Genomic DNA, 27845 nt, shown 5'->3' with positions numbered 1-27845 from the left:
TCCGAGTTTGCAAAAAGGAGATTAGTAAACCAGCGACGAAATTAGCTCAGTACAGTTTGCGTACCACACAGAATCTTTTGTCTTCTCGCCACTCAACTGGGAACGATGTCTCATATCTTACTAATTACTTCTTCCATTAAGTATTCATACAGCTTTTATATCTCACTGTGTGAAGTCAAGTGAAAATGCAGATATGGGATATTTAGTAATAAAGCTATTTATGTAGTCTTGAAAGTTTCTTCTGAGGTGAAACCTTGGCATCACGTTTGGTTGCTGTATCCCAGCCTGTTTTGTGACATGAGCACTTGGCCACAGCAACTTCCACACAAACTGTTTCCAGTGATGGGAGGGTTTTTTTTTTTAAGGATTTTTATGACACTTTCTTACAATTTACCATATGATCATTTCTTTCTACACAGAACAGAGGCAATAGCTGTAAGTGATATGATTCCTTTTTATTTGTTTTTATACCTAATACCCATGTCCAGCTCCACACTGGGCCTGCAGCCTACTTGAAAAAAAGAAAGAAAGAAAGAAAATAAATAAGCATCTTGGAAGGTTTAAGTGGTACCCTCTGTTGTGTATATGATGTGCATTAATTAGAATACTTTCTCGGGGCGCCCAGCTGGCTCAGTCAGTGGAGCTTACGACTCTTGATCTTGGGGTTGTGATTTCTAGCCCCCACTACGTGGGAAATAACTTAAAAAATAAATTCTTAAAAAAAAAATGAGAACACTTTTCCTATTGTCTTCATTTGAGGAACCCAGAGTAGCTTTAGCTCTATAAAATCAGCCCAGTGATCAGCTGAAAGGACTGTGTTATACCTGTCTTACTCATAAAGAAACTTACACAGATGTTGTGAAGTGACCTCTTTTTTTTTTTTAAGATTTTCTTTATTTGACAGAGAGAGACACAGCGAGAGAGGGAACACAAGCAGGGGGAGTGCGAGAGGGAGAAGAAGCAGGCTTCCCCTGGGGCTCGATCCCAGGACCCTGGGATCATGACCTGAGCTGAAGGCAGATGCTTAATGACTGAGCCACCCAGGCGCCCCCCCCCTTTTTTTTTTTAATTGAGATGAAATCCACATAACAAAATGAACCAATCCGTGGCATTTGGTACATTCACAGTGTTGTGCACCCACTATTTCTTTTTTTTTCCTCCTTCGGTGGGGGAGAAAGAGAGATGGGGGGAGGGGCAAACAATCTTAAGCAGGCTCCGCATAGAACGTGGAGCCCAACATGGGGCTCGGTCTCACAACCCTGAGATCATGCCCTGAGCCAAAATCAAAGAGTCGGACTCTTAACCGACTAAGCCACCCAGGTGCCCCCCACTATTTCTTTTTAATCATAGCATTCGGATGCCTTTCCTGCCACTTGGTCCTGAACACTCCATGTCTGTCTTTGTGTTACCATGTCTTTTTTTCTAGAGAGAAATGATGACTGAATGGAAAACAGTGCTTCACTTTTTTTGTCTGAAGAGTTTGGCAGATTTGAACTATTAAATCTTTTTTTTTTTTTTTTAAAGATTTTATTTATTTATTTGACAGAGACAGAGACAGCGAGAGCAGGAACACAAGCGGGGGCGGGGGGGGAGAAGCAGGCTTCCTGCTGAGCCGGGAGCCCGATGTGGGACTCGATCCCAGGACCCTGGGATCATGACCTGAGCCGAAGGCAGTCGCTTAACCAACTGAGCCACCCAGGCGCCCCTGAACTATTCAATCTTTTGACTGAAACTTCAGTCTCCTTTTAATGTTTGAGATATTCACAGATAAATAAATAGCAGCTAAAATTTAGGATTGGAGATGAATACTTGTATTTTTTTTTGTCATTGCTCCAGGGAGTTTATTTGAAAACAAGAGAATCATTTAAAATACATAAGTCACACAAATAGCGGCACCTGGGTGGCTCAGTTGGTTGAGCGTCTGCCTTCGGCTCGGGTCATGATTTCAGGGTCCTGGGATCGAGCCCCGCATCGGGCTCCCTGCTCAGCAAGGAGTCTGCTTCTCCCTCTCCCTCTGCCCCTACCCCCTGCTCGTTCTCTGTCTCAAATAAATAAATAAAATCTTAAAAAAAATACGTAAGTCACACAAATATTATAATGCTTGACTATTTGAAAAATATTATAGCTAGTAATACCTTGTGTATTATAAATTAAATCCTACCTGCAGAAGAGGTTAAGTCTACTAGAAAACGTAAAGATGTTTTCTTTATAGCATTCTGGAAAAAAATGTTGAGATTATTCTAGATGACCAATTGTGAAAATTTATTTTGGTGATTTGGGAACTTCAGTTTTGTTTTTCTTGATTGGGATGTTGTCATTCCCCCATCCCCACACCTCAGCTTTACCTATCCATTTTTAGTTAGCTTCTGACAGCACGTTACTTCTACCCTGATGGTTTGAGTTGCAAAAACTGGAACGATCTCTTCCAGAGCTATCTTGTTATCTGAAGACACCCCACAGGCACTTTGTAATCCAGGGCACTTTCTTTTTTTTTTTTTTTAAATCCTGTGCTCCTTAAATGACCAAGCTGCTCAGTACAATGGGATGAAATTAGTAGGAAAGGGAATTTTTCAGATTTTCTAGTGGCTTTATACAGCGCTCCCATTTCAACTTGCTGACATTCGGATTGTCAGCTGTTGTTTATACCATCTTCTACTTAATGTTATTAGTCTTGAATCCCAACCAGCTCTCTAAATGAGTCGGTCAGTGAGTACGTTGTGGCATTTGTAGATGAGCTGTGCTGAGCAAATCTTGCATGGTGATAGCATGCTCTGGTGTTGATGGTAAACTTGTAAAAATAAATACGCGTGCCCTCGAGCTCTGGCATCATGCTCATGTTTTCATTATACCACAAACGGAGGTAAGTCGTTCTAGTCAAGTTTAATTTTGCAGATTCCACATTTACCAGCTATCTCTTTGCTCTACATAATTAAAGTTAATGTAATGATAATAATATTCGTTACTGGTGTGTTTTTCTTCTCTTCAAAATAAACAGGAAGGGATGGGAAGAATCAGATGGAGGTTGGAGAGTGGCTGGGAATAATTTTTTAAAATACTGATAGAGTTGAGAAAATAGTGGAACATTTAGTCCAGTTTCTTTACAGATTGTAGGTGCTTGGTCATCAGAAACATATTCATTGTCGAGATGTAGAGAATTTCGTTGACTAGAGCGAGGACCCCTGGGGACTCCTGTAGCGGGCTCAAAAATTGTGTTTCTATTGAGTCACTCGGAGTCTTGCCCGAGAATTAGGGCTCACCAGATCCTGTTACCTCTGGAAAATTCAGCTATATCACTTTATGGTCAGCCTCGTTGGAGGACAGAGCCACACTCCGTGGCTAGATACTAGACTCCTTTATAAACAAAACAGCTTTTCCTTGGGGAGGGTGGAAATGCTTAGACATTCAGATTCAGCACTTTATTTTAACATGCCTCCTGTTCTTAATTTTTCCTAAGCTTATATTTCCCATTTCTTTTTTCTTACAGATCTTTATCCCCATTTTACAAGGCCTGGCTCTCGCTGCCAAAGAGTGCTCCCTCGATAGTGACTACTTTAAGTACCCCCTCATGGTAAACCTCTCTTCGTTTTCTTTAAGCCATTCACCAGATGCTTTCTTCCAGATGATTGTAACACACACTTTTCTTTCAGGTGATCAACCTTGTTTTCACACTTAAAACCGGAAAGCATTGTGTTGGCCATGCAGTGTTTGATGTGCAGTGAGGTGTATCAGTGAAGAGAGGGAGGTAGTGGCCCAGGACATAATCCGCGCACGCAAGCCCTTGGCAGGAGTCAGTGATGTAGGCACTAAAATACACTTCACCTGACTGTGTAGCTTACGAAAATGTTGGCTCTCGATTGTATCCTTCTGATCTTCCTGGCAACAGGAAGGGTCTTGACTGCTGTGAACACACTGGAACCAGGAAGAAACGAAAAGACCCTTTTCTTTGTGAATTGGCTTCTTGGAAATTTGGGGAGAAAACTACTTTGACATATGACTAAATATTTTTCACTCTAGGATGTGAAGGGAAAAATACCAAAATACAAAATTCGCTAACTCTATGAATAAATACAGTCCCATAAATTGAGGCCTTGGTTAAATTGATCTTTTTACTACAGTTGTTCCTTGTACTCGTTCTACTGACTTAATTCCATCTTACCATTAAGTCAGTATCACTGAGGACCTCTTCTGTGCCAGACACTGGGGCTAATTAGGCAAGGCACCTCTCTACGAGTTGTTCCTGACCCACTGCAAAACTCAAGTCCGCAACAGCGCAGATAATCACAGCATGATAAATGCTAACACGGGTGTACGTGAAGGGTGCATGTCTCTATTTTAATCAGTCAAAATGGAGCTAAGAGGCGAAGATACTGTGGGAAATTAGAAGGCGAAATAGCAATTCTTTTTAAAATAACTTTGAATGGATTTATGTCAGGGCTCCTTCTACTGCCCATGCCATTTGGGTTCCAAATAAAATTCTGTTAATCCTTATGCATAATTCTGTCTGTGCCAGAGAAAAGGAAGTGAACCCATCTGATTGTTTGAGTCCAGTGATGAAATACTCGAGTGCATATTCATTCTCAGTGGATGATGTAAATGTTCCTTCACAGAATGGTTAGCTTTTCTGTGCGGTCTGAACTGGCTCGATGTCTCAGTAAGGAGCGTTCAGTGTCAGATATCAACAGAATGTTCTTCGTGCTCAAAAGACAGAGGCCTCCATTATGACAGACAATAGTTTTATTATACCATTCCTGATGCTTGTACAGCCGAGAGAGCACTGTGTGAGGAAGGACAATGGGAGCAGGAAGAGGAAGACCACTGGAGCTGCAATCAGAAACAATTGTGATTGTTCTCTGGCTCCATGCCTCCCAAGGTTGCCATGCCCTGGAATCACCTGGGGATCTTTAAAAAACACCCGGTACCTGGCTCCCACACATTGTGATTCCGCTGGTCGCGGGTATGGTGAGGATGGGGCCTGGCGCTGGGTTTTTCCAACTCCCCTGGTGATCCTAATGCGCAGCACTGTTTGGGAACCCCTGCCCTCTGCAGCGAGAGCTTTTCCTTCTCAGTGGCACCTCAGAGACCTTTCGGTGCCTACATGCATTGCCTCAGAAGCAGCTGGCTGGCTCGGGAGCTTTGGTAGCCATGTTCAAATCACAGGAAATGAAGCTCACTGTTAAAATAGTGCTTGGTTGGAATACGCCGGCTACGTTAAACTGTGTTTATGTCCCTAAAACCTACTTTTCCTGATTCTCTAGTGTGAGAATGTTTGCAGCTCCAAAGGAAAATGTTGGAGTTCTCAAAAATATCCAAGATCTCGAAGCCAACTAATGCTTTTAAATATGTTCTGAATTTGGTAGCTCATTAGATGGTAATGATTTATAGTCCTACTTAGCACTGGCAAGACTAGCCATCTCAAGTTTATGAAGCATATCTTTTTTTTTTTTTGACATGGAAAGATGTTAAGTGAAAAAATCACTTTTTATAAAAATACACACATTTATTTCAATGTGTATAGGCACAAAGATTATGGCTGGAAAGCTGTTAACTAAGATATCAATAGAGGTTAATCTCTTCGGGTAAAGTTTATGAGTGATTCTTAGTTTCATCTTGTATTTCTATTTTATCTGAAGTTTTTTACACCATGCAGGTATTAGCTTATTCATCAGAAAAACAGTGAAGCTCTTAGTGTTTTGGAAGGAATACAGATGTATTTAAAGCAGCATTAGAGCTGTTCCTTGATATTACACATGTCAGTCAGTTTAAGATGGAATACATTTAAATGACACTTTCTGCGGGGTGCCTGGGTGTCTCAGTCGGTGAAGCATCTGCCTTCGGCTCAGGTCCTGATCCCGGGGTCCTGGGATCGAGCCCTGCACGGGGCTCCCTGCTCAGCGAGGAGTCTGCTTCTCCCTCTGCCTCTGCCCCTCCCCCCTGCTTATTCTATGTCTGTCTCAAATAAATAAATAAAATCTTTTTTAAAAAATGACACTTTCTGATCTTATTTCTAGGCTTTAGGTGAGCTTTGTGAAACCAAGTTTGGGAAGACACACCCTGTGTGCAATTTGGTGAGTGCCTCCCTGATGGACTTGCACATGTTCAATGGATGTGTAACTCCGAAGATATCCCTTAAGTAACATTATGTGGAAAAAAAAAAAAGTCTCTTAGAGGGCATTTAGATTAGATATAGGTAACACGTCTGGGTGGCTCTCAGTAGTTAAATTGGTTAACCCTATATGTTACTGCCTGGGATGAGGTTATTTATTTTCTTCCATGATTTTTGTATAAGTTTCATAGAACGAGGAAAACAAGTCCTATGGAAAAATTGACCTGAGTCCTTTGATAGTGTAAAAATAGTTCATCTGAACTCTATCAAAGAACTTCTCGAAACATAAAAATCAAAAGACTATCTTGTGAAAATGTAGAGGAGTTGGAGGCTTTTCTGCCTCCATATGAGATGAGAAAATACCAACAGGGATCCTGCATGTTTGTGACCTTTGGGTTTCTGTGTGTTCACTGTCAGCCGTGGTACTGGTGGCTGAGACCCAGCTGAACAGGTTGGCTGTTGAGAACTCTGTTCATTCCATTTTCCCCTCACTTGCCGATGTAGCAGCTTGACTTGCCTCTTCCATTTTTTGCATAGGTGGCTTCTTTGCCGTTGTGGTTGCCTAAATCCTTAAGCCCTGGCTCTGGGCGGGAGCTGCAGAGACTCTCCTATTTGGGGGCTTTCTTCAGCTTCTCAGTCTTTGCAGAAGATGATGTAAGTACAGTGGCTATTTGTGCTTTGCTGCTCTGATGTTCAGATGCCTTCCTAAATGTGCATATATCGATGGAATTTTTCCCTTCTCTTCCCAGGCTAAGGTGGTTGAAAAATATTTCTCAGGGCCTGCCATTACCCTGGAGAACACTCGCGTGGTCAGCCAATCACTGCAGCATTACTTGGAGCTGGGAAGGGTAGGTGTTTGGAAAATGAATTCGAAGGACGAGTGACAGAGAGGCTGTATATAAATAACCAGTGTCTTGAGTAATAACTGCCACAACAGTATGTGGCATCACTGGGGACCGGTTCTGAGGTTAGCGGCCACGCTCTCCCTCCACCCTGCTCGTAGGCCTTTAAAACACGAGCGTGAACGAGCGCTGTTAGTGTGCACGTGCTCCGTGATGACTCGTGTGTCTCAAGTGTAGATTAATATGTCTTCAGTTCTGAGGTTTTTCGGCAGCAAAATTAGGGGCTAACGATAGCATAATTAAGGTAATTTTGATCCTGTCCCTAAAAGACAATAGCAAAGGCTATTTCATTAAAACTCTAACTACTTGCCTCCTCCAGCCCACCATCTGCCTTCACGCGAATTGTCTTGACACAGTTGAATTTGGACACTTCTGTTCCTCTTGTAGTCAGGTTCTCTTAAAATGAGCGGAAGAAGGAGAGGAGAGAAAGGGGGAAGAAGCCCAGCTGCTCTTGAAGTCAAAGGGAATCATTTTTAAAGTCAAGTCTTAATTTCTTTTCTTCCTTTCTAAATAAATTCCAGCAAGAGCTTTTCAAGATTCTGCATAGTATTCTGTTAAACGGTGAGACCCGTGAGGCTGCTCTTAGTTACATGGCAGCTGTCGTCAATGCCAACATGAAGAAAGCACAGATGCAGGTAGGATTCCTAAAGACCACTTTTATTGATTCGCTAAATTCATTCATCTAACTTGTCTTCACTCAGTATCTACCAGGCACTGTTCTAGGAAATGGTGACATAGTATTGAGCAGGATAGAAAAACGTCCTGCCCTTGTGCAGCTTATTTCCATAGGCTAAGTGAGTAGGCATATAAATATATTATTTCAGGCAGTTGTAGAATCTGTGAAGCAAATAAAGCAAGGTAGAGGACTCCGGAGTAACCGTGGAGGTACCAGAAGGAAGGTAGGGGAGTTTTGATCAGTGGTAGGGAAGACACCTTTAAGGAGGTGACGTTTCATCAGAGACCAGACTGATGTGAAGGTCAGCCATTACAAGGCTGGGAAGAGAATTTTCTAGACCTGTGTAAGGCACCAAGGTGGGAATGGTCTAACTCTGGAACAAGCCCCACACGCAGACTTCAGTGGCTGGAGAATAGTGTACAGGAAGGAGAGTGGCAGGTCATGGGCTAGCAGGGCGGGCAGAGGCTCCATCAGGCTGGGGCTGACATGGTAAGAACTGTAATGGGACGCCCCTGGGGGTTTTTCAGCAAGGAAACCACCAAATGTGCTGTGTGGAAAATGGACTAAAGTGGGAGGAGGGACAGAAGCAGACCCGAGGAGACCGGTTATAAGGTTATAAGTGTATCAGATCTGGTGAGGAGCCTGGTGGCCTGGACTACTGTGCAAGGGTAGAGAAGTTAAAAGGGCATCCTTCCTATATTATTAATAAATAATGATTGAATGATGTGACATTTCTACTGAGAAGAAGAAAAAAGGTATAGAGAAGAGTGTGGCCCTGCATGAGACTACCTGGGTTTCCTGCTGTGGTCCCACCATTTACTAATGGTGGGACCTTGGACAATTATTTCTCTGTGCCTCGGTTTCCTAAGTGCTAAATGGGGATAATAATGGTTCCTAACTGTGGGTTTACTATCCATAAGGCTGTTAGAACAGTGCCTGTTGTTAACTACCGTTATTAATAATTGTTATGTTGTTAATACAGGATTTCACTGATGATGTCAACCAGAGAAAGTGTTAGTCAAACGGTACCTTGTGAAACTAGGGTTTTGATGCTCTTGAGGGGAAATAAAGAAGAGAAAGGAAGGAACATTTATTGTGTTTCTACTTAATTAATTTTGAAGATCTTAAGGAAGTCATTTAACTCTCTGAGCCTTAGTTTCCCCCTCTATGAAATGTGAATAGCAGTATCACTGACTTCCAAGGGCTCTTCTGAAGATTCAGTGAATGTATAAAATGCTTCACATAGGATTAATACTCCACAAAGAGCACCTGCTGATAAAATGACAGCGGTGATGATATATGTCCTCTCACTGACTTTGGGATGAATGTCTGGTTTTCTTCCTTACAAAGTTGTGCCAAAATTTCCATTTAAATCATTATTTTAAGTACCTTTTTTTCATATTCCACAGACAGATGATAGATTGGTATCTACAGATGGATTCATGCTGAATTTCCTTTGGGTGCTGCAGCAGCTAAGTACAAAGATCAAGTTAGAGACGGTGGATCCGACATACATATTCCACCCAAGGTGTCGGATTACTCTTCCTAATGACGAGACGAGAGTGAACGCGACGATGGAGGACGTGAACGACTGGCTGGCTGAACTTTGTGAGTGACATTGCTCATTGTGAGGTTATTAAAACGCTGCCCTTTTATTTAAAAACTTCTTGTAAATTTATCTTATTTGGATGCTAGTGATTACTCACAAATTGTTGTATCCTCTCCAGAAAATGAATTTATGAGCCAGAGATACACAATAAAAATTAACGCAGTAAAAATGTTCTTACTTGGCTTAGCCAAAGTCAAATAGATACATAGAACAAGTGGAAAGAAATACACTATTCAGAGTAAAACAAACAAACAAATAAAAAAAACAAAAAAAACCCAAAAAGAAATATAATAAAAACAATAGCAGAGACTTATGATAGAGATTTTATATACCAATTAAAGTTCTCATGAAATAGTTCATAGATCTTGATGCTGTGTTGGTATTAAAATATGACTATTTTAAAGGTATTACAATTGTTGATCTTTTTCCTTTCTGTGTTATAAAACATGTTAATAACAGACGTCAAAACCCTATGGCATTTATTTTTTCAATATTATAAAATCATTCATGGAATAGGATAGAGATTCCATGCTTACCTGGCAGTATCATAATCAGATGCATGCACATATTCCAGAGAAACATGGGAACTATAATAAAAACTAAGTATCTGATGAACAATAAAGTTAGTATTTGATTAGTGTGATTTGAATTAGTCACTGGTATCGTCTTGGAATCATATCATGGATTCCAGAAGAATCAAAGGGTTAAACATTTAAAAAATATCTATATATGTATACACACACACACACACACATAAAATAAACATAAAACATGAAAAAACCAAACAGAATTTGACCCACCCATGAAGGAAACAAATTTATAATGATTTAAGAAACGAAGCATATCATCAGAGACAATATGTATATACAGTATCTTAATAGATAAATATGCTTTTTGTAGAGTGAGACAAAATGAATATGTAAAACTTAAAAATGGGGCAAAATATATGTCATACGTTTGATAGAATCATGCCTTTCAAAATGTAGAACTGTTATAAATGTATAAGGCCCAAACTAAATTCTACCAAGAGACAGTTTTATTTTGGGGAAAGAAATGTAAGCAGTATATATCATAGAAAATAAAATACACTTGTTGGAAAAAATATACATACTAATAGGAATTAGATACAAATTGGAAATTCAGATTACTGTTGTATATCTGTAAATTATCCAAAAACAGGGACGTCTGGCTGGCTCAGTCAGTGGAACTTGTGACTCTTGATCTCAGGGTTGTGAGTTTGAGCCCCACGTTGGGCATAGGGATTACTTAAAAATAAAATCTTTAAAAATAAATAAACAGATAATCCAAAAACAAAGCGATAAGATAGAATATAAGTTTGTGAGGAAATGGATGGCATTTAATCAATTTATTTAATGAATTCTGATTTATACCAAAATTATAACACTGTCATTCTCAATAATTTTACATTTTAGAATATGCTCCCAATGCTGGGAGTGGGGTGAGGGAGTAATTTTTCATACGTAGATCTTCTAAGCACTGTTTATAATAGAGAAAAATTAAAAATGACAAACATGCCCACAGTAGGGAAATGTCTTTGGAATCTGTAGATTATTAACATAGTCTAATAACATTTTGAGATTCAAGGTGATGTTTCATGACCTGTGTTGAATTATAGGAATGGTTATATAAAATACATCAGGAAGGCACATAACGACAGATTGTTGATGTACATCTATGCAAACATTTAATCAGATGGGGCAGGATACCTAGTCATTAAATGGAGCTCATAGGAATTCTGTCCTAAGCAGGATAGAACATATAAGCAGGACGTAACTAGTCTATATTTTTAAAAAATTTTTTTAAGATTTTATTTATTTATTTGACAGAGAGAGAGCACAGAAACAGGGGGAGCAGCAGAGGGAGAGAGAGAAGCAGGCTCCCCGCCGTGCAGGGAGCCTGACATGGGGCTCCATCCCAGGACCCTGGGATCATGTCCTGAGCCGAAGGCAGACGCTTAACCAAATGAGCCACCCAGGCACCCCTAGTCTATATTTTTTAAAAAACATGCTTAAACTTCTTGAAAACTCAAGTGTAATTCTGTCTTAATTGTGCTTTTTTCTCCTGATTTAGTCTTGTTAGAGACTTTAGGGAATCATGTTATTTTTCCTAGATGGAGATCAGCCTCCATTTTCTGAGCCGAAATTCCCTACAGAATGCTTTTTTCTTACCCTGCACGCCCACCACCTCTCCATTCTGCCAAGCTGCCGTCGCTACATCCGCAGACTCCGGGCCATCCGGGAGCTCAATAGGTATGTGTGTGACTCCATGTCCTGGGATTGCCTGAGGTACCACTTGTTATCACAAAGCAAGCAGTTCCATTGTGACCAGTGGATTCGAATGTGGGGAGTAAAGATGTTGCAGTGAACCATCTGCTTCTGCTTCCCCATCCACGATCCTCAGTTGACCAGAGTTCTTTATGTGGCAGAGTGACCCAACCTTGGTTTCTGAGAGTCCTCAACCCCTCGGTATGTGGTTACTAAACTTCCATTAACTTTTTTCACTGAGCATGGTATTGACCAGGAGCCACTTTAAAGGATCTCCCAGGTTCCAGACATTCTCCTTCTTCCCTGGACTCTGAAACAGTAACTCTAGTTTCCCTTGATAATCAAGATCATTTACTCCTGCCATCATGGAATTCCCTTTTTTGCATGTTATCCGGTGGCATAAGGAACCCACAATGGCTGGATAGTAGCCTCAGTTTCCAATGCACCATTGTTGTGTTTCTTAGTCTAAGCATTTTTCCCCGTGTACCAACACCTCCAAATAAACAAATCACAGGAACAGGAAGCAAACACATAGTGTGGCCACTGCCTTTGGTCCAGGACCTACAGATACGTCTGACTATGAGAAAAAGGATGTCATATCTGCATTTGTAACTCTATCTCTGTGTATCTATCTTGCTAATCACCTGTTAATGCCGATGGTTACTCTGTAGATGCTTTAAGATTTTCTTTCTACACATATTCATGTTGTTGGTAAATGAAGTCAGTTTTCTTTCTTATGCTATTTTTCTGTGCCTTAGTATCCTGGCATAATTTTTAGTACAATCTTGAATAGAGGCAGCTTTCTTGAAATTTTTCTATTGTTCCAATTCAATAGGGGAAAGTTGTTTTTTATATCCTCTATTACCAGATGAAGAACATTTCCCATTATTCCTAGTATTTTAAAAGTGTTTTATTCCTAACAGAAGTTGCATTTTATTAAATGCTTTTTTCATAGCTGTTAAAGAGATCAGAAATTTTTTTCTCCTCTATTCTGTTAATGTGGTTGAATTACATCAACTAGGTTTTTTTGTTTTTTTTTTTTTAATGTCAACTAGTTTTCTGATATTAAACTAGTCTTTCAGGGGCGCCTGGGTGGCTTAGTCATTAAGCGTCTGCCTTCAGCTCAGGTCATGATCCCAGGGTCCTGGGATCGAGCCCACATCGGGCTCCTTGCTCCACGGGAAGCCTACTTCTCCCTCTCCCACTACCTCTGCTTGTGTTCCCTCTCTCGCTGTGTCTCTCTCTGTCAAATAAATTAATAAAATCTTTAAAAAATAAAAAAATAAAAATAAACTAGTCTTTCATTCCTGGAATAAACTCAGCTCTTATGTTATTGCTTTTATAACTCATTGGATATTCAATTTGCTATACTCTATTTAGGATTTTTGAGTCTGTGTTCAAAAGAAAGATTGACCTATAATTTTCATTTCTTGTTAAGTCTTCCTCAGATTTTGCTATCATGCTTGCCATATAGAATGAGTTGGAGAGTATTCTCTTTTTTTATGCTCTTTGGAAGAGTTTATTGTATAACAGTTTTGTTATTTCTTTCTTAAATGTTTGGAAACATTGATGAAGCTATCTGGGCTTAGATTTTTCTTTATGAGAAAGCTTTTAATTATGTGTTTTAGTCAATTATTAGATATATGACTGTTTACACTTTTATTTCATCTTGTGTCAGTATTTCTATGACATCTAAAGTTTCAAAATTTCTAGGCCTAAAGTTGTTCATAATATCTTCTTTTTATCGTTTTAATGTCTGCAGGGTCTTCATTATTTCCTTCTACTTTCTCTTAGTTTAAATTTGCTTTTTTGTTGATATTTCTATTGCCTCTTAAGACTGGTACTTACATCATTCATTTTCAGCCCTTATATATGCATTTGAGGCTGTTTCTTTCCCTCGAAGCCTGGTTTTAGCTGCATCCCTCATTTTTGTGACATTTGTCACATTTTACTGTTCAGTTCAAAATGTTTTCTAATTTTTATTATTTCTTATTTAACCTATGGGTTATTGAAAAATATATTGTTGAAATTCCAGATTCTTGGGGAATTTGTCTGTTTATCTTTTGTTACTGATTTCTAGCTAAATTTCATTATGGTCAGAGGACATGTTCTGATTTGTGTCCTTTTAACTTTATTGAAATTTGCTTTATAGCCTAACATGTACTTGAGTAAATGTTCCATAGAGACCTGAAAAGAATGTGTTTTCTGTGTTGCTTATTGCACAGTCTCATATTTTGTCGGTTACGTCAAGTTTGTTCATCTTTAATTCAAATTTTTCTCTTCCTGCTCATTTTATCAGCTTATAATATCAATTATTGAGAGAGGCTTATACAGTTTCAAACTGTGATTGTGAATTTGTCTGTTTCTTCATCTTGGAACCCTGGGATCCCATCTCTTTTACTGACTTTGGATGATCCATTTCAATGGTACCATCGACTGCTTTCACTCCCACCCTACTGTGGATGGTCACTATTGTGCTTCTCAAAGACGTTAGTGTTCCCCTCACCTGTGTACTTTCCAATGCTGTGATACGAGAGATGTCCTCTAGGATATGGGGAGGGCGAGAGGGCAGGTTTCAGGAGGAGGGGTTGTCTGAGCCAGTCACACATAGTATTATATATCAATATTTTCAGCTTCTTAAACCTTAGATTCCTTCCTCTGAATTCTGTCAAGGGATACCAGATAGCTCAGCTTCACTCAGCATAGGTCAGTGTCAAATTCCAAGTTTGAGTCCACTAGCTGGTGGCACATTTCAAATCCCTCCCAGCTACTCATGATAATCTTGAAACCAGGATCTCTGGTAGGTATAACCGTGTCAGTGAATTTAGTTCTACATAGAAGGATCTTTGCATGGTTCACTCTTGCTGATCAGGCGTCTCCAGGACCCATTCCACACACACTCCCACAGTCTGTCACTACAAATGTGGTAGGTAGAATAACGATGTCCCAAAGTTGCTCATGTCCCAGCCCATAAAACCTATAGATCTGTCACCTTCCATGGTAAGGAGCCAAGGATGTGGAAGAGAATAAGTCCAAGTGCTTTGAAATCTACAGCAGTTTGTTTGGAAAAACAAATTTGTTATCACATTTGTTGTCAAGACCACCCAGTTAGAAGCCGAACAAGGCTGCCTTGCACTTTGCCTCATTGTTCTATGAGCCTGTCCCATGTGGCTCCCTAGAGGTGGGCTGTCCGGCCAGTCTGCCATCCCACAGGGCTTCTGAGCGTCTTCCAGTGCCATCTCCCCCTCATAAGCTGCAGAGACAGGTGTCACACAACAGTCTTAGTGGCTACAGTCTGTCAGATCATCATCAGTTTTGGGGAGTGAGGTATGTACCCGGAGTTCACCTTTGAACCTGACCTGGCAGGAAGCCGCTCCAGGGTTCATCCTGACTGTAGAGCCTCTGTCACTGCTTTTGGCAGAACTCCTCCACTACTGTGCTTCCAGAAACACTGTGTGGCTGCCACTCCCCAGGATTCACTTCTGCCTCCAGCGAGGGTTCACCTCTTGAGGGAAGCTAGGTCATGGGCAGATTCGCTGGCAGCAAGGGAGTCTGGGGAAGTGTAGGTTCAAAGAATTTACCAACCTCCAGTTTTCTGTACATTATCTTGATAGAGAGGGGTTGATACAGCATTTAGTGAGCCAGTCTCTAAGATAGGCAGGATATGGCCTGACTGGCAGGTGATATTTGGGCAGGCATCTGAAGGAAGTGAAGGGGCAAGCTGCAAAGATAACCTCAGAGAACAGCATTCCACACAGAGGGAACGGTTGCGGGAGAGGAAAAGGAGCTGCCATTGTTGAACTAGCCTTCGGTTTGACCAGGTCTAGTAACCATGAATTTTCACAAGGGACTTCTTTTTCTCCCTCCCAGGAAAATAAGGGAACAATGTATTTCTTTCCAAAAGAAATTATCATATGTCATTAAATCTAAAGTACCATCAATTTTTTTTTGTTGTTTGGTTTTTTTTAAGATTTTATTTATTTATTTTTTTTGACAGAGAGAGACATAGCGAGAGCAGGAACACAAGTAGGGGGAGCGGGAGAGGGAGAAGCAGGCTTCCCACAGAGCAGGGAGCCCGATGTGGGACTCGATCCCAGGACCCTGGGATCATGACCTGAGCCGAAGGCAGACGCTTAACAACTGAGCCACCCAGGCGCCCTAAAGTACCATCAATTTTAAGACATTCATTATATGAGGAACCAATAAGAAAGGAAAGTTCTGCCAATGAATGATAAGAAATACTCTGACTTTAAAGATGCTAAAATGTGGGAGGAAATGTGTATCTGACAGTCCTTGAAATGGTCAAAATGAATAGATAAGATGGATCCGTGTGTCTTCTTGTGTTTGACCATTAGTCCTTGGTTTCAGAACTGTGGAAGATTTGAAAAATAATGAAAGCCAATGGAAAGATTCCCCACTGGCAACTAGACACCGCGAAATGCTGAAGCGCTGCAAAACTCAGCTTAAGGTTTGTAAAGTGAATCGCAGTCGTTCTAGATCAGCCTCTCCATAGCGATCTTCCTACCAGAATGTGTGCCTTGAGCGAGCCACGCAGCGTCCTTTATCCTTCATCGTTCTTTCCCCTAAAGATAAAACACGGCACTTTCGAACTAGTTGATGATCTCACCTCGGTCTACATACAGTATTTAAATCAAGACAGAATCTGCAACTGCTTATGCCAGTGACAACATGAATTCTTCCTGGTTTTATCGTCCTCAATTTGACGTCACCTGCCTTTCTTAACCCTTCTGCGAGGTTCTTCCCCTCCGCTGCCTCCCAGCCCATGACCCAGTGTGCCAGGCATGCATTTTCACGATGTGTGGCTGAGTGGATTTGTGGCAGTGGGAAGACCCCCCCCCTCCCCACCGTCCCTCCTTCTTCATTTGTCGTTAAAAATGATCCACTGCACGGAACCTAACTGTAGACAGGAAGATTTCCGCTGGTGAGAGACAGCTGAAGACGGATGCTGGGCAAAGGCTGTACAAGGGAGTGTAGACAGCTTATTTATGCATTTATCTTGTGTTTTTGTTCAAATTATAAAACTGAATATTAGCGGGTTCTGCTTTCTTTCAGTTAGTAGGAGGATATGTGGACATTTTAACTTCGATTTCTGGTGCAAGTTAAGATAGATTTGTTTTATTTGCTAATAAACTAGACCTGCTGAGATGCAGAATACACCAGGGGCCCTTTCCTGGCGTCTGTAGACCCCCGTGAACACCCCACAGACATGTTAGAAGGCGCCTGGAAACTTTAAACAGATGCGCCAATGCGCATGCGTGCCTGGGTTTCCTTCTCACAGCTGTCCTCTGAGGCGGGTGTGGGACCCTCAGTGGACAAGCATTTTGTCCAGGGGCAACTCATAAATGGTGACCTGGAATTCAGGTGCAGATTTGTCTGGCTTCTTTCCACTGACCATCTCTGACGCCCATCAGCCCTGTCCCCCAGCCAAGCTATTTAGATATGACAGTATTAACTTCCTTTTTGAGCCTTAACTATGTGCTCAGCTTTCCGCCCAGTGGTTTGCATGGCGTACTTTTGTTTTTCTCAGAACAAGGAAAGCTTTGGGGACATGACCAGCACGTTATAGCTAGTTAGAGGTGAAGCTTGCGAAAAGCCTAGAAGCTCGAATTCCCATCTCCTGGCCCATTCCCTGGCCAGTCAACGCTGCAGGCACTTGGCTACCAACTAATCTGTGGGTGGGGGCATATCTCCTTCCACAGAAACTGGTACGGGGCAAGGCCTGTGCTGACGCTGGTTTACTTGATGAGAGCTTTCTGAGAAGATGTCTGAATTTTTATGGCCTTCTCATTCAGTTGCTGCTCCGCATCCTGGACCCCGCCTATCCCGAGTGAGTGTGCCCTTCCTCCTCACCTCCTCTCTCCTCGGTGGGCTGTGTTGTCTTCACTGTCCTCCAGCTGATAGCTAAAACCCAAACCCTTACTTTATCAAGAATCCGTTCCTCAATTTCTAGGTTGTACCTGTATAGACTACAGAATTAGTAGTAGTAATAAGTGTTTTCCCAGTGATTACAGTAAGAAGGGAATGTCAGCACCTATGAGTTTAATTTTGACCTGGTCCTCTTTACAAATTGGCTATAGATTGATAGAAAAGGAAATCTACAGATTGGAAACTAAAACCTGGAGGTAACAGGATATTAGGCCCGTTTGAGCACTGGGTCCAGGAAAATACCCAGCCAGTTACTATTAGTTTATTGTTACTATGAAATGTCTGGACCGACTGATGTTGATGAGGTTGGCCCAAGGCCCCCTGCAGGAGTAGAAAATATTATTTAGAGTTATATACGTAGCTCTGTTGCCTCGAAACAGTTTGATTTGCATAAAATAACCAAATATGACCCTTTTATTTCCTTCGTATTTTATTACATTAGCCTTAACAGAAAAGCACTAAAAGGAGAAATGTCTCCTACACACCCTAATACATTCACTGTCTTCATTATTCCCTGTTCATTTCAGGTTCTAGTCTCCTGGCTTGTGTACCTTTTCCGTATTTGTGTTATAGGAGGTTTTTCCCCCAGTAAAATACTTACTTGTAATGGCCGTGTCATAGTCCTTATAGTTTCAGGTGCCATGATTTTGTGGGTTTTTTGTTTGTTTGTTTGTTTGTTTGGGGTTTTTTTGGGGGGGGGGGCGGGTTTCCAGGGGCCATGATTTTGTTCTGTAACTTGTGCTTTTATTCTCTTTGACAGTATAACACTGCCTTTAAACTCAGATGTCCCCAAGGTATTTGCAGCATTGCCTGAGTTTTATGTAGAAGATGTTGCTGAATTTTTATTTTTTATTGTACAGTAAGTGCCTTTGACATACTGCATGGTTCTAATTTGTTTTTATACATAGAGTGTATATTGTATTATGAACTATATTGCAGCCCTCCATTTTATGCCTGAAATTTTATGTAACTGCTGTAACTGAATGCTGTCTGGAGACTGGAAAAATAAATCCAACTATGGCACCAAGCCAGTTCCAATAATATCTTCAAGACAGAAGCAGGATTAACAATGCTGATAAGAATGTACTCTCGGAAAATTGAGTTGAATTTCTAATAATTGAGTATGTGTTTCTGAGAAACAGAAGGAGCAAACAGTTTATAAATATCTAAGTGAACATTCAAAAGCCAGAAATACCCACATCTATATTTTGTACCAAATTTTTTTTTAATTATAACATTGGAGAAAGCTTACAAAGAAATGGTTTGAGTTTATAACTGACGTTTGAAGTTTTTTTTTTTGTTTTTTTTTAATTAAAACAATTACCAGAAAAAAATTTCAGGGGTGCCTGGCTGGTTCAGTCAGTGGAGCGACTCTTGATCTCGAGGTTGTGAGTCTGAGCCCTGCATTGAATGTAGAGATTACTTAAAAATAAAATCTTTAAAAAAAATTTTTTTTAAGCCTTTTTTGGTAGCAAAGCTCTTTTATGAAACCTACCTCATAATTTAATCATGGCTTTGGTTTATTTCCTAAAATAATATAAGTTAATATAACATGCTTCAGCCAGTAGACACAATAGATTTAAAATCTGTCTAGTTATAAAGTAAACAGTCATTTGAAACTCAGCAAGTTCAAAGGAATTCAGTATCTTGGCTCCTAGACCTGTTGGCCCCTTCCCTGCTTGATGACCCTAGCATCTGCCCAGCGAGAGTTTCTGGGAGCTTTATTTCTTGCTCTTCTTGCCTCTCTCCAGATACTCTCCTCAGGTGCTTTATGAGCCCTGTACTCAGGATATTGTGATGTTCCTCGTTGTGATGTTATGTAACCAGAACTACATCCGAAATCCATATCTGGTGGCCAAACTGGTAGAAGTCATGTTTATGACCAACCCTGCTGTTCAGCCACGAACCCAGAAGTTTTTTGAAATGATTGAAAACCATCCTCTCTCCACCAAATTATTGGTCCCTTCACTGATGAAGTTTTATACAGGTAAGAGTATTCGGATAGGCAAGGTCGTCTAAAGCCAGTGGACGGAGTTACTCTAAATCTGGTAGCTAATATCCTGATGGCACTTACAAGTATAACCTACTAACCCCACCACCGGCAGAGAATGTACTGTTGCTTAGTTTTCCCTAGGGAGTGGAAGTATCCCATTGACTATACTGCGCACTAGTCCCTGACGATACGCCAGGATCCACTGAAAATCAGATGAACTTTTAGCTACTTTTATAATACTGTTGTATAACTCAGTGTCTAAAATATGGGTAAAACAAGGAGCTTGTTAAAAATGTTTATTTTTGGGGCGCCTGGGTGGCTCAGATTGTTAAGCATCTGCCTTCGGCTCAGGTCATGATCCCAGGGTCCTGGGATCGATCCCACATCGGGCTCCCGGCTCAGCGGGAAGCCTGCTTCTCCCTCTGACCCTCTCCCCTCTCATGCTGTTTCTCTCTCGCTCGCTCTCTAAAAAATAAATAAAATCTTTTAAAAAAAAAATGTTTATTTTTGAACCCCACTCAAATCAGTGGAATCAGGCTATCAGGGAGTCTTTTCTCATTCACTAAATCCACACACATTTACTGAGGGCCTGCTAATAGCCGGGCACTGTCCTAGGTGCTAGGCTACACTGGTGAACAGACAGAGAACACATCACACCCTCTGTAAGGAGGTCCTCCACTTCTGGATGAATTGGATTCCAAATTTTTACGCTTAATTTGGCTTTTGAACTACAAATGTGTTTTCATCAAGCTGATTAGCTTGGGACCTTGTTGACCTGTCTGCTCGTAAAGGCATAGGATTATACTAATGGTACATTTTCCTTCCAGTTTGTACATGTTGCAGTAAAGGAAGTATGTCTTGTCTGCCTTCTCTTCTCTTGAACCTAGCACATTCTGGGCACTCAGTAAGTGTCTTTAGCATTTAGTAGAGTGTACTTGCCATACTCTGGGAGAAACACTGGCTGTCCGTGAGTACGGCCACTTGCTGTTCACTGCAGCAACAGAAGTTTGAGGATTCCTCTGTGTGACAACCGTCAGTGATCAACATCCCTTCCCTGTTGACCGAGACCTGCTCCTGCTCATTTGCAGCTGGTGCCGTCACCTCTCTACTACTAAGGGTTCCAACAGTCCATCTACCTCCTTTCTCTTTTGTCACCATGCTTTGTGACATCTCATAAGAGTTTCTCTGGGGTACCTGGCTGGCTCCATCGGTAGAGCATGCGACTCTTGATCTCTACGTTGTGAGTTCAAGCCCCACGCTGGGTATAGAGATTACTTAAAAAAAAAAAAAAAAGGAAGGAGAGAGAGAGAGAGAGAGAGAGAGAGAAAGAAAGCGTTTCTTTTCTTCCCAGCCTATGGATATTCTCTTAAACCTAAAGCAAATAGACAAACACTTTGAAGTTTTGTTAACACCCTCACTTTGGCAATAGCAGAGAGAACACTCGTGGGTAAAAAGCCTCTTGGCCCTCCAGTCCTCTTTCATTCCTTAGTCCTGGTAGGGAGGACCTTCCTCCCTGGTAGAGAGGGCCATTCAGGTACAGATGATGAGCTACATATGTACGGGACATGACCTCATTCAGTGTCTTGCACATATCAGACTTAGTTGAAGATAATTCTGCATTTCTTAAAATAACAATAAGGTACCACCTCTTCTCACCTGTTTATTTTTTAAGATAAGAATACCTAGTGCTAATAACATAGTTGTAGAGAACTACTCTAACCCACCAATGCCTGTTTCATCTCCCCGTTAGCTAGTATGTGGAATCAGCGCTAAGAAACTCTTAATGAAAATGTAAATTGGTAAAACCTTTCCAGAAGGCAGTTTGGCAGTGCACACCAAAAGTCCTAAAAATGTATATATCCTATGTATTGGTCAAGGTCCAGTAAGGAAAATAGAAACATACTAGTTATTTTATTTTATTTTATTTTATTTTAAAGATTTTATTTATTTATTTGACAGAGAGAGACACAGCGAGAGAGGGAACACAAGCAGGGGGAGAGGGAGAAGCAGGCTTTCCGCCGAGCAGGAAGGCCGATGCGGGGCTCGATCCCAGGACCTTGGGATCATGACCTGAGCCAAAGGCAGATGCTCAATGACTGAGCCACCCAGGTGCCCCCATACCAGTTATTTTAATAGAATTTAAATACAGTTGACCCTTGAACAACGTAGGAGTTAGAGACCCCCCCACACAGCCAAAAATCCACTTTTACCTTTTGACTCCCCCAGGTTTATTAAAAGCCTACTATTGACCAGAATGTTGAATTTGTTATGTAGTACCTTATCAGTAACATAAACAGTCAATTAACACATCTTTTGTATGTTACATGTATTACACACTGTATTCTTATGAGAAAGTAAGCTAGAGGAAATAAAATGTGATTAAGAAAATCGTAAGGAAGAGGGATGCCTTCAGCTCAGGTCATGATCCCAGAGTCCTGGGATCAAACCCTACATCGGGCTCCCTGCTCACCGGGGAGTCTGCTTCTCCCTCTCCCTCTGCCCCTACTCATGCTCCCTCGCTCTCTCTTGCTCTCTCTCAAATAAATAGAAGTAAAATCTTAAAAAAAAAAAAAAAGAGAATCATAAGGAAGAGTAAATGCATTTATGGTCCTGTATGTATATTTATTGAAAAAAATCTGTAAGTGGACCCATGCAGTTCAAGCCTGTGTTGTTCAAGGAGCAACCATATAAGGAACTGGTCAAATAGATATTGGAGGACAGAAAGGCAAATAAGAACTTTGGCATAAGACAGATTATGGGTTCAGGAAGCAGCCATTATTTCTCTCCAGAGCTGGGGGAACCCCGGGAAGAGGCTGGAGTAAGTAAAATCTGGCAGCTCGAATGAGGGCCAGGACAGAACTGGGACCTAGGTCTCTGAGGAAGGACACTGGCCCGCTCATGTCTCTGAGGAGCGCAGGCTAACTAGTTCTACGACTGTGGGACTGAGCTGGAGACTGGAGGTAGCTGCTGCTGATGGGAGGAAGGACCATCGCTGGCAGGAGCAGCCCGCCTACGGCCTGGGACCAAGTCCCTGCTGTCCTGTAGTTTTCCAGTTCTCCTGCAGCACCCCCTATTGGTGGACCCGGCAGAGGGCCGGCTGGCAAGGGGAACCTTGGGGAGTCCTAGCCCCAGCCTGGCAAAGCCAAGTATAAAGGGTGGGTTGGGGGCTGAGAGACAGCAGCTAAACAGACAGCTCACCCTTCTGCATGTAAACTTCATTTCTAGTAATCTGTGGGGATAATTATAAATGTGTGTGCACGTTTATGAGGATACTGCAGCGTTATTTATAATGCAGTGTAGTGAAAATACTAAAAACAGCCTAAATTTCTTCCAGCTGTGGACAAATTAAGTAAATCATAGTTTATCCATGAAGTGGGTCTATATGAGCTGCGAAAAATACTGTGTTATTTACATTAAAAATGTCAAGTAATGAACCAGTATGTACAATATGTTGGTACACATCTGTACGATAGACAACAGCGTGGAGGAACATATAGCAAAATACTAACAGTGAGTTGGTTAGTTTTGAATGGTAGAACTGTGAATGGTTTTGTTTCTTTTTCTTTTTAAAAAATTATCTGAACTTAATTATTCTGCAGTAAACATGTATTGTTAGTACTAAAAGCAAAAAATGTATGGTTAAATGTATTTTATACTCGGTAAGTGCCCTGGGCCTGTCAGTGTGGCTTTGGGATACAGCATGGGGGTGCAGAGGGGTGGGCCTCTTCCTGGGAGACCAGTGCTGGGTCTGGCAGAGCCCCATAGTAAGATCCGAGGAGCTTCTTTTCCCCTGTGCCACCAAGCGGTGTACCCCCTGGCCCTGGCCCACATGTACAATCCTAGAGAGATGATACCCGTACTAATAGTAGCCACGACTTACCGAATCCTCACCAATCCTTTCACTTAATCTGCACAGCCATCGTCAAGATGGGGGCTATAAACATCTCCGTCTTCCAAATGAGGAACCTGAAGCTTAGAAAGGTCCAGAAGCTTGCTGAAGGGCAGCAGCTAGTGAGGGGCAGCAGCTTCAGCAGGTGGACCTTAGCACAGGTCGCCCTGACTGCTGCACTGTTAACTGTTGCGGTCACAGGGGCCTGGTGCCCAGGGAGCCCTCCAGTGGGACACCAAAGAAGACAGCCCCCCACTCGTGCATCAACCCCATAATAACACCTGCTGACTTAGGTACAGACTCTCCAGCGTGAACTAGAAATGGACCTATGGAACAGGCTCCTCTTTTCTACCCCCAGAGAATATCCTAGCTTTGGAAATGCTTAAGATCAAATTTTTGTTTCAAAAATAAAATTAAGTTCCAAAATCAGAGTATTTTATTTGTACCAGCCATCAGTTCCGTAAGGACCAGCTTTCCCAACCTGGCTACTCAGAACTTAGAAGAACACTGGTAACTAAGACTTACTTCCAGACTCTTCTCCTCCCCAGGCGGATCTGAATCAGCAAAGCCAGCATTAGCCCAAGTAGATTCAGTCTCTAATTCTACAAATATTTATGAAGCTCTTACTGTGCGTCAGCACTGGTTTTGATGCTAAGGCCTAGTGGTGAGGATGTCCAAGTCACTGGTCTTGTGAGCCAGGCGTTCTAGTTGGCAGATAGACAACGGAACCAATAAATAAGGTACTTGCAGATGGTTGGTGTGGGAGGAGGGTGTGATGCTACTTTAAGGAGCACAGTCAGGGAAGGTCTCTGAGACGGTGACTTTGGAGTAACATTGGAAATGAGACAGAAGAGTGAATCATACGACGATCTCAGCCACAGTGTAGCAGGCAACCGGGACAGCAAGTGTAAAGGCCCTGAGGCCTGGGCAGCTTAGTGAATAAGAGGACCTGTGGGAGGGAGCACAGTGAGCAGCAGGGGAGCAAGGCCAGCCAGGATGTGGTTCATTTCAGGCCTCTTAGAACTCGGACTTGCGAAGTAGAATTCGGGCCACCGCAGTTTTGAGGGAGCACGAGGAGTGAAATTTTTTAAATGTTGGCATTACCTAGCTTTTGCTGTGCTCGGGAAGTGGTATAGGTATTAAGGGCGATTTTGAGGCTATGAGAGGCTCTTTATCAGCCCCCCGGCGTCTTTCTCAAGTAGACTCTTTCTAAATCAGCTCTCCACACTTTAGTTCACACCTTTTTAAAATAAAGATTTATTGGGTGCCTGGGTGGCTCAGTTGGTTAAGCGACTGCCTTTGGCTCAGGTCATGATCCTGGAGTCCCTGGATCGAGTCCCGCATCGGGCTCCCTGCTCAGCTGGGAGTCTGCCTCTCCCTCTGACCCTCCCCCCTCTCATGTGCGCTCTCTCTCTCTCTCTCTCTCTCTCATTCTCTGTCTCAAATAAACAAAATCTTTAAAATACAGATTTATTTATTTATTTGAGAGAGTGAAAGAGCGCTCATGAGCAGGGATGGGGCAGAGGGAGAGAATCTTCAAGCAGACTCCACACTGAGTGGGGAGCCTGATGCAGGACTCAGTCTCACCACCCTTGAGATCACGACCTGAGCCGAAACCAGGAGTCAGACGCTTAACCGACTGGGCCACCCAGACGCCCCAGTTCACACTTTTCTACAGTTAACAAAATGACACTTAATTCATTGTAAAGAAAGGTTGACCTAATGAATATGTGTAAGTGCTTTCAGGTCTTTGTATGATAAGTGTTAATTATCTTATGCCTCTCATTTTTCAATAATCTTTCTTGTCACAAAAAAAATATGTTCTTTGCAAAATATAATAGGAAATACCAAGAAGAAAATAAAAGTTACTGATAGTCTCTGGCCTCAGAATCTCTGTTAACATTTTGCTCTGTATCATATATATATACACATACACATATGGGTGTGTGTGTGTGTGTATGGTTTTAAATATGATTGGCCCGCTTCGGTAACCTGTGTTTTTCACTTTGTATATCACAAGTATTTTTTCATCTTCTCTGTTGGGCATTTGCATTTATACTTTTTCTCTAATGTAAATCGTACTGTAGAGAGGATCCTGGGAGATCAGTCTTTGAACCTGCCTGCATGTGTTTTCTGGCATAGAATTGGTGGGTCAGAGAGATGGGCTCGTTGATGGCTTGTGATGCAAGTTGTCACGTTGCCTTCAGGGGGTTTTGTCACTGTTCATTCTCACCAGCAGTCAGAAGGTACCTCCCGCCCAGATCCTCACACGCGGTTTTGTCATTTTTGTAATAATCTGCTAAGTTGATAGGTAAAAATGGTATCTTATTTTAATTTACATTTTTATCTTTTTCTTGAGCCTTATTGGCTTCACCTGACAACTTTCCCTCTTTTTAAAACTTGTCATAAACTCAGGAACTTCTCACGCTTAAGCTATTTGTCTTTTGGATAACTGAGTTTGATCTTTGTTCCATTTTAATTAATAGTACACAGATTTGGTAATTGGTAATTGATGAGTACATAGGATTTTACTAAGCTTTTCTCTACTTGGGTACCTGTTTGAAAATGTTAATTATACAAAAGTATTTAAAATAATAAGGCATATTTTGGAGCTATTGCAGATTCAGATCCAGACCACTATAATAAAGCAAATATGAGAATAAAGGAAGTCAGATGGATTTTTTCCTTTCCCAGTGCATATGAAAGTTATGTTTACACTATACTGCAGTCTGTTAAGTGTACATTATCATTATGTCTAAAAAACCAATGTATATATCTTAATTTAAAATTGGGGCACCTGGGTGGCTAAGTCAGTTCAGCATCTGTCTTCGGCTCAGGTCATGGTCCCCGAGTCCCGGGATCGAGCCCCCCGTCAGGCTCTCTGCTTAGCAGGGAGTCTACTTCTCCCTCTCCTCCTCCCCCCATTTGTGCTCTCTCGCTCACTCACTCTCAAATAAACAAAATCTTTTATTTTTTTTTAAAGATTTTATTTATTTGACAGAGACGCAGCGAGAGAGGGAACACAAGCAGGGGGAGTGGGAGAGGGAGAAGCAGGCTTCCCGCGGAGCAGAGAGCCCGATGCGGGGCTCGATCCCAGGACTCTGGGATCATGACCTGAGCCGAAGACAGACGCTTAACAACTGAGCCACCCAGGCGCCCCAAATAAAATCTTTTAAATAAATAAATAAAAATATTTTATTGCCAAAAATGCTATCATCTGAGCTTTCAGTGAGTCATAATCCCTGATCACAGATCACCATAACAAATATGATAATAATGAACAAGTTTGAAATATTGTGGGAATTACCAAGATGTGACACAGAGACATGAAGTGAGCAAATGCTGTTGGGAAAATGGGGCTGATAGACTTGCTCAATACACAGTTGCCACAAACCTTCAATTTGTAATTAAAAAAAACCCAAAAACCCACAGTATCTATGAAGTGCAATAAAATGAAGTAGGCCTGTAGTCACATTTAATAGGTATGTGGACCTTAAGAAAATTCAACCCAGTTTTTTTTTCTGGTCATTGGCGGGTGGGTGCTGTGCCGATGAGGCCAGCTGCTTTCCGAGCCCAGTTCATTTGGTGTGTCATCCCGGCCCTTCACTGTGAAGCTTGTGTCTTCAGAACCACCTCCTGATTTCTGTCCTGCCTTTCATGTGAGAGAGAGGTGCACGATCTTATCACATCTCTGAGTTTACAGATTTGTATACGCTCAGTAACATCGTGGACGCAGTAACTGCGTTTAGAAAGGTAAGGCAGTACCCATCCTTCTCTCTTCTCTAGATGTTGAGCACACCGGAGCCACCAGTGAGTTCTACGACAAGTTCACCATTCGCTATCACATTAGCACCATTTTTAAAAGCCTTTGGCAAAACATAGCTCACCATGGCACCTTCATGGAGGAGTTCAAGTGAGTATCGGGCGCCCGATGTCACAGCTTGCCCTCTTGCAAATCACAGGTAGGGTGACTGCTTAAATCTTTCCAAGCTGATTCTCCTGGACTGTTGGCTTGGTCGCAGCCTCCTTTAAGTTTTCTAGATGGTCCTGCTGCATGTGAGCAGAGTTAACTAAATGTCTGTGCTTGCGAGGTATTGCTGAACTTTAGTTTTGTCAAGACACTTTGGGGATGGTATGTATACATAAAGAATCTATAAATATTCTGAGATGATCCGTGAAGTGTTTTTGGGTGTTTCTGCGATTACAGTGTTAAGTGAAGTTGTCAGAATGACTGGAATGAGAGCATAAAGTGTTCTGGAACATGATGTCAAGCTTTAGATGCAAAGTGTTAGGAAGACTTCGGATTTGGAAGCGGTTAGGTTGGGGTTGTCATTTCAAATGTCACTCTTTGTAATAAGTCCCTAAACCTTGATTAAGGACTTTTTGTTACCTACCTGAAATTTTAGTGGCTACCTAAATCTGGACATTAGTCATTTCATCTA

At 41.7% G+C, this 27845-nt stretch overlaps 1 protein-coding gene across 4 annotated transcripts in view; it reads left to right on the top strand.

Annotated features, from left to right (window-relative positions):
• The window catches only part of UBE4B (ubiquitination factor E4B), a 123666-nt gene that overhangs the window by 78942 nt on the left and 16879 nt on the right, over positions 1-27845 (top strand). For all 4 annotated transcript variants that reach the window (XM_035019829.1, XM_035019832.1, XM_035019830.1 and 1 more), the window contains 12 exons: positions 3485-3568; positions 6009-6065; positions 6641-6757; positions 6853-6951; positions 7527-7640; positions 9091-9289; positions 11422-11560; positions 15944-16043; positions 17296-17423; positions 18282-18380; positions 19273-19508; positions 27190-27316. In XM_035019829.1, the coding sequence (XP_034875720.1) occupies positions 3485-3568; positions 6009-6065; positions 6641-6757; positions 6853-6951; positions 7527-7640; positions 9091-9289; positions 11422-11560; positions 15944-16043; positions 17296-17423; positions 18282-18380; positions 19273-19508; positions 27190-27316 (1499 nt within the window). The remainder of the gene's footprint in view (positions 1-3484; positions 3569-6008; positions 6066-6640; positions 6758-6852; positions 6952-7526; positions 7641-9090; positions 9290-11421; positions 11561-15943; positions 16044-17295; positions 17424-18281; positions 18381-19272; positions 19509-27189; positions 27317-27845) is intronic.

This window comes from Mirounga leonina, unplaced genomic scaffold (assembly GCF_011800145.1).
Source record: "Mirounga leonina isolate KUSES-001 unplaced genomic scaffold, KU_Mleo_1.0 Mir_173, whole genome shotgun sequence".
In the NCBI taxonomy this organism is placed as follows: Eukaryota; Metazoa; Chordata; class Mammalia; order Carnivora; family Phocidae; genus Mirounga; species Mirounga leonina.
This window is presented reverse-complemented; position numbering and strand designations above follow the sequence as displayed.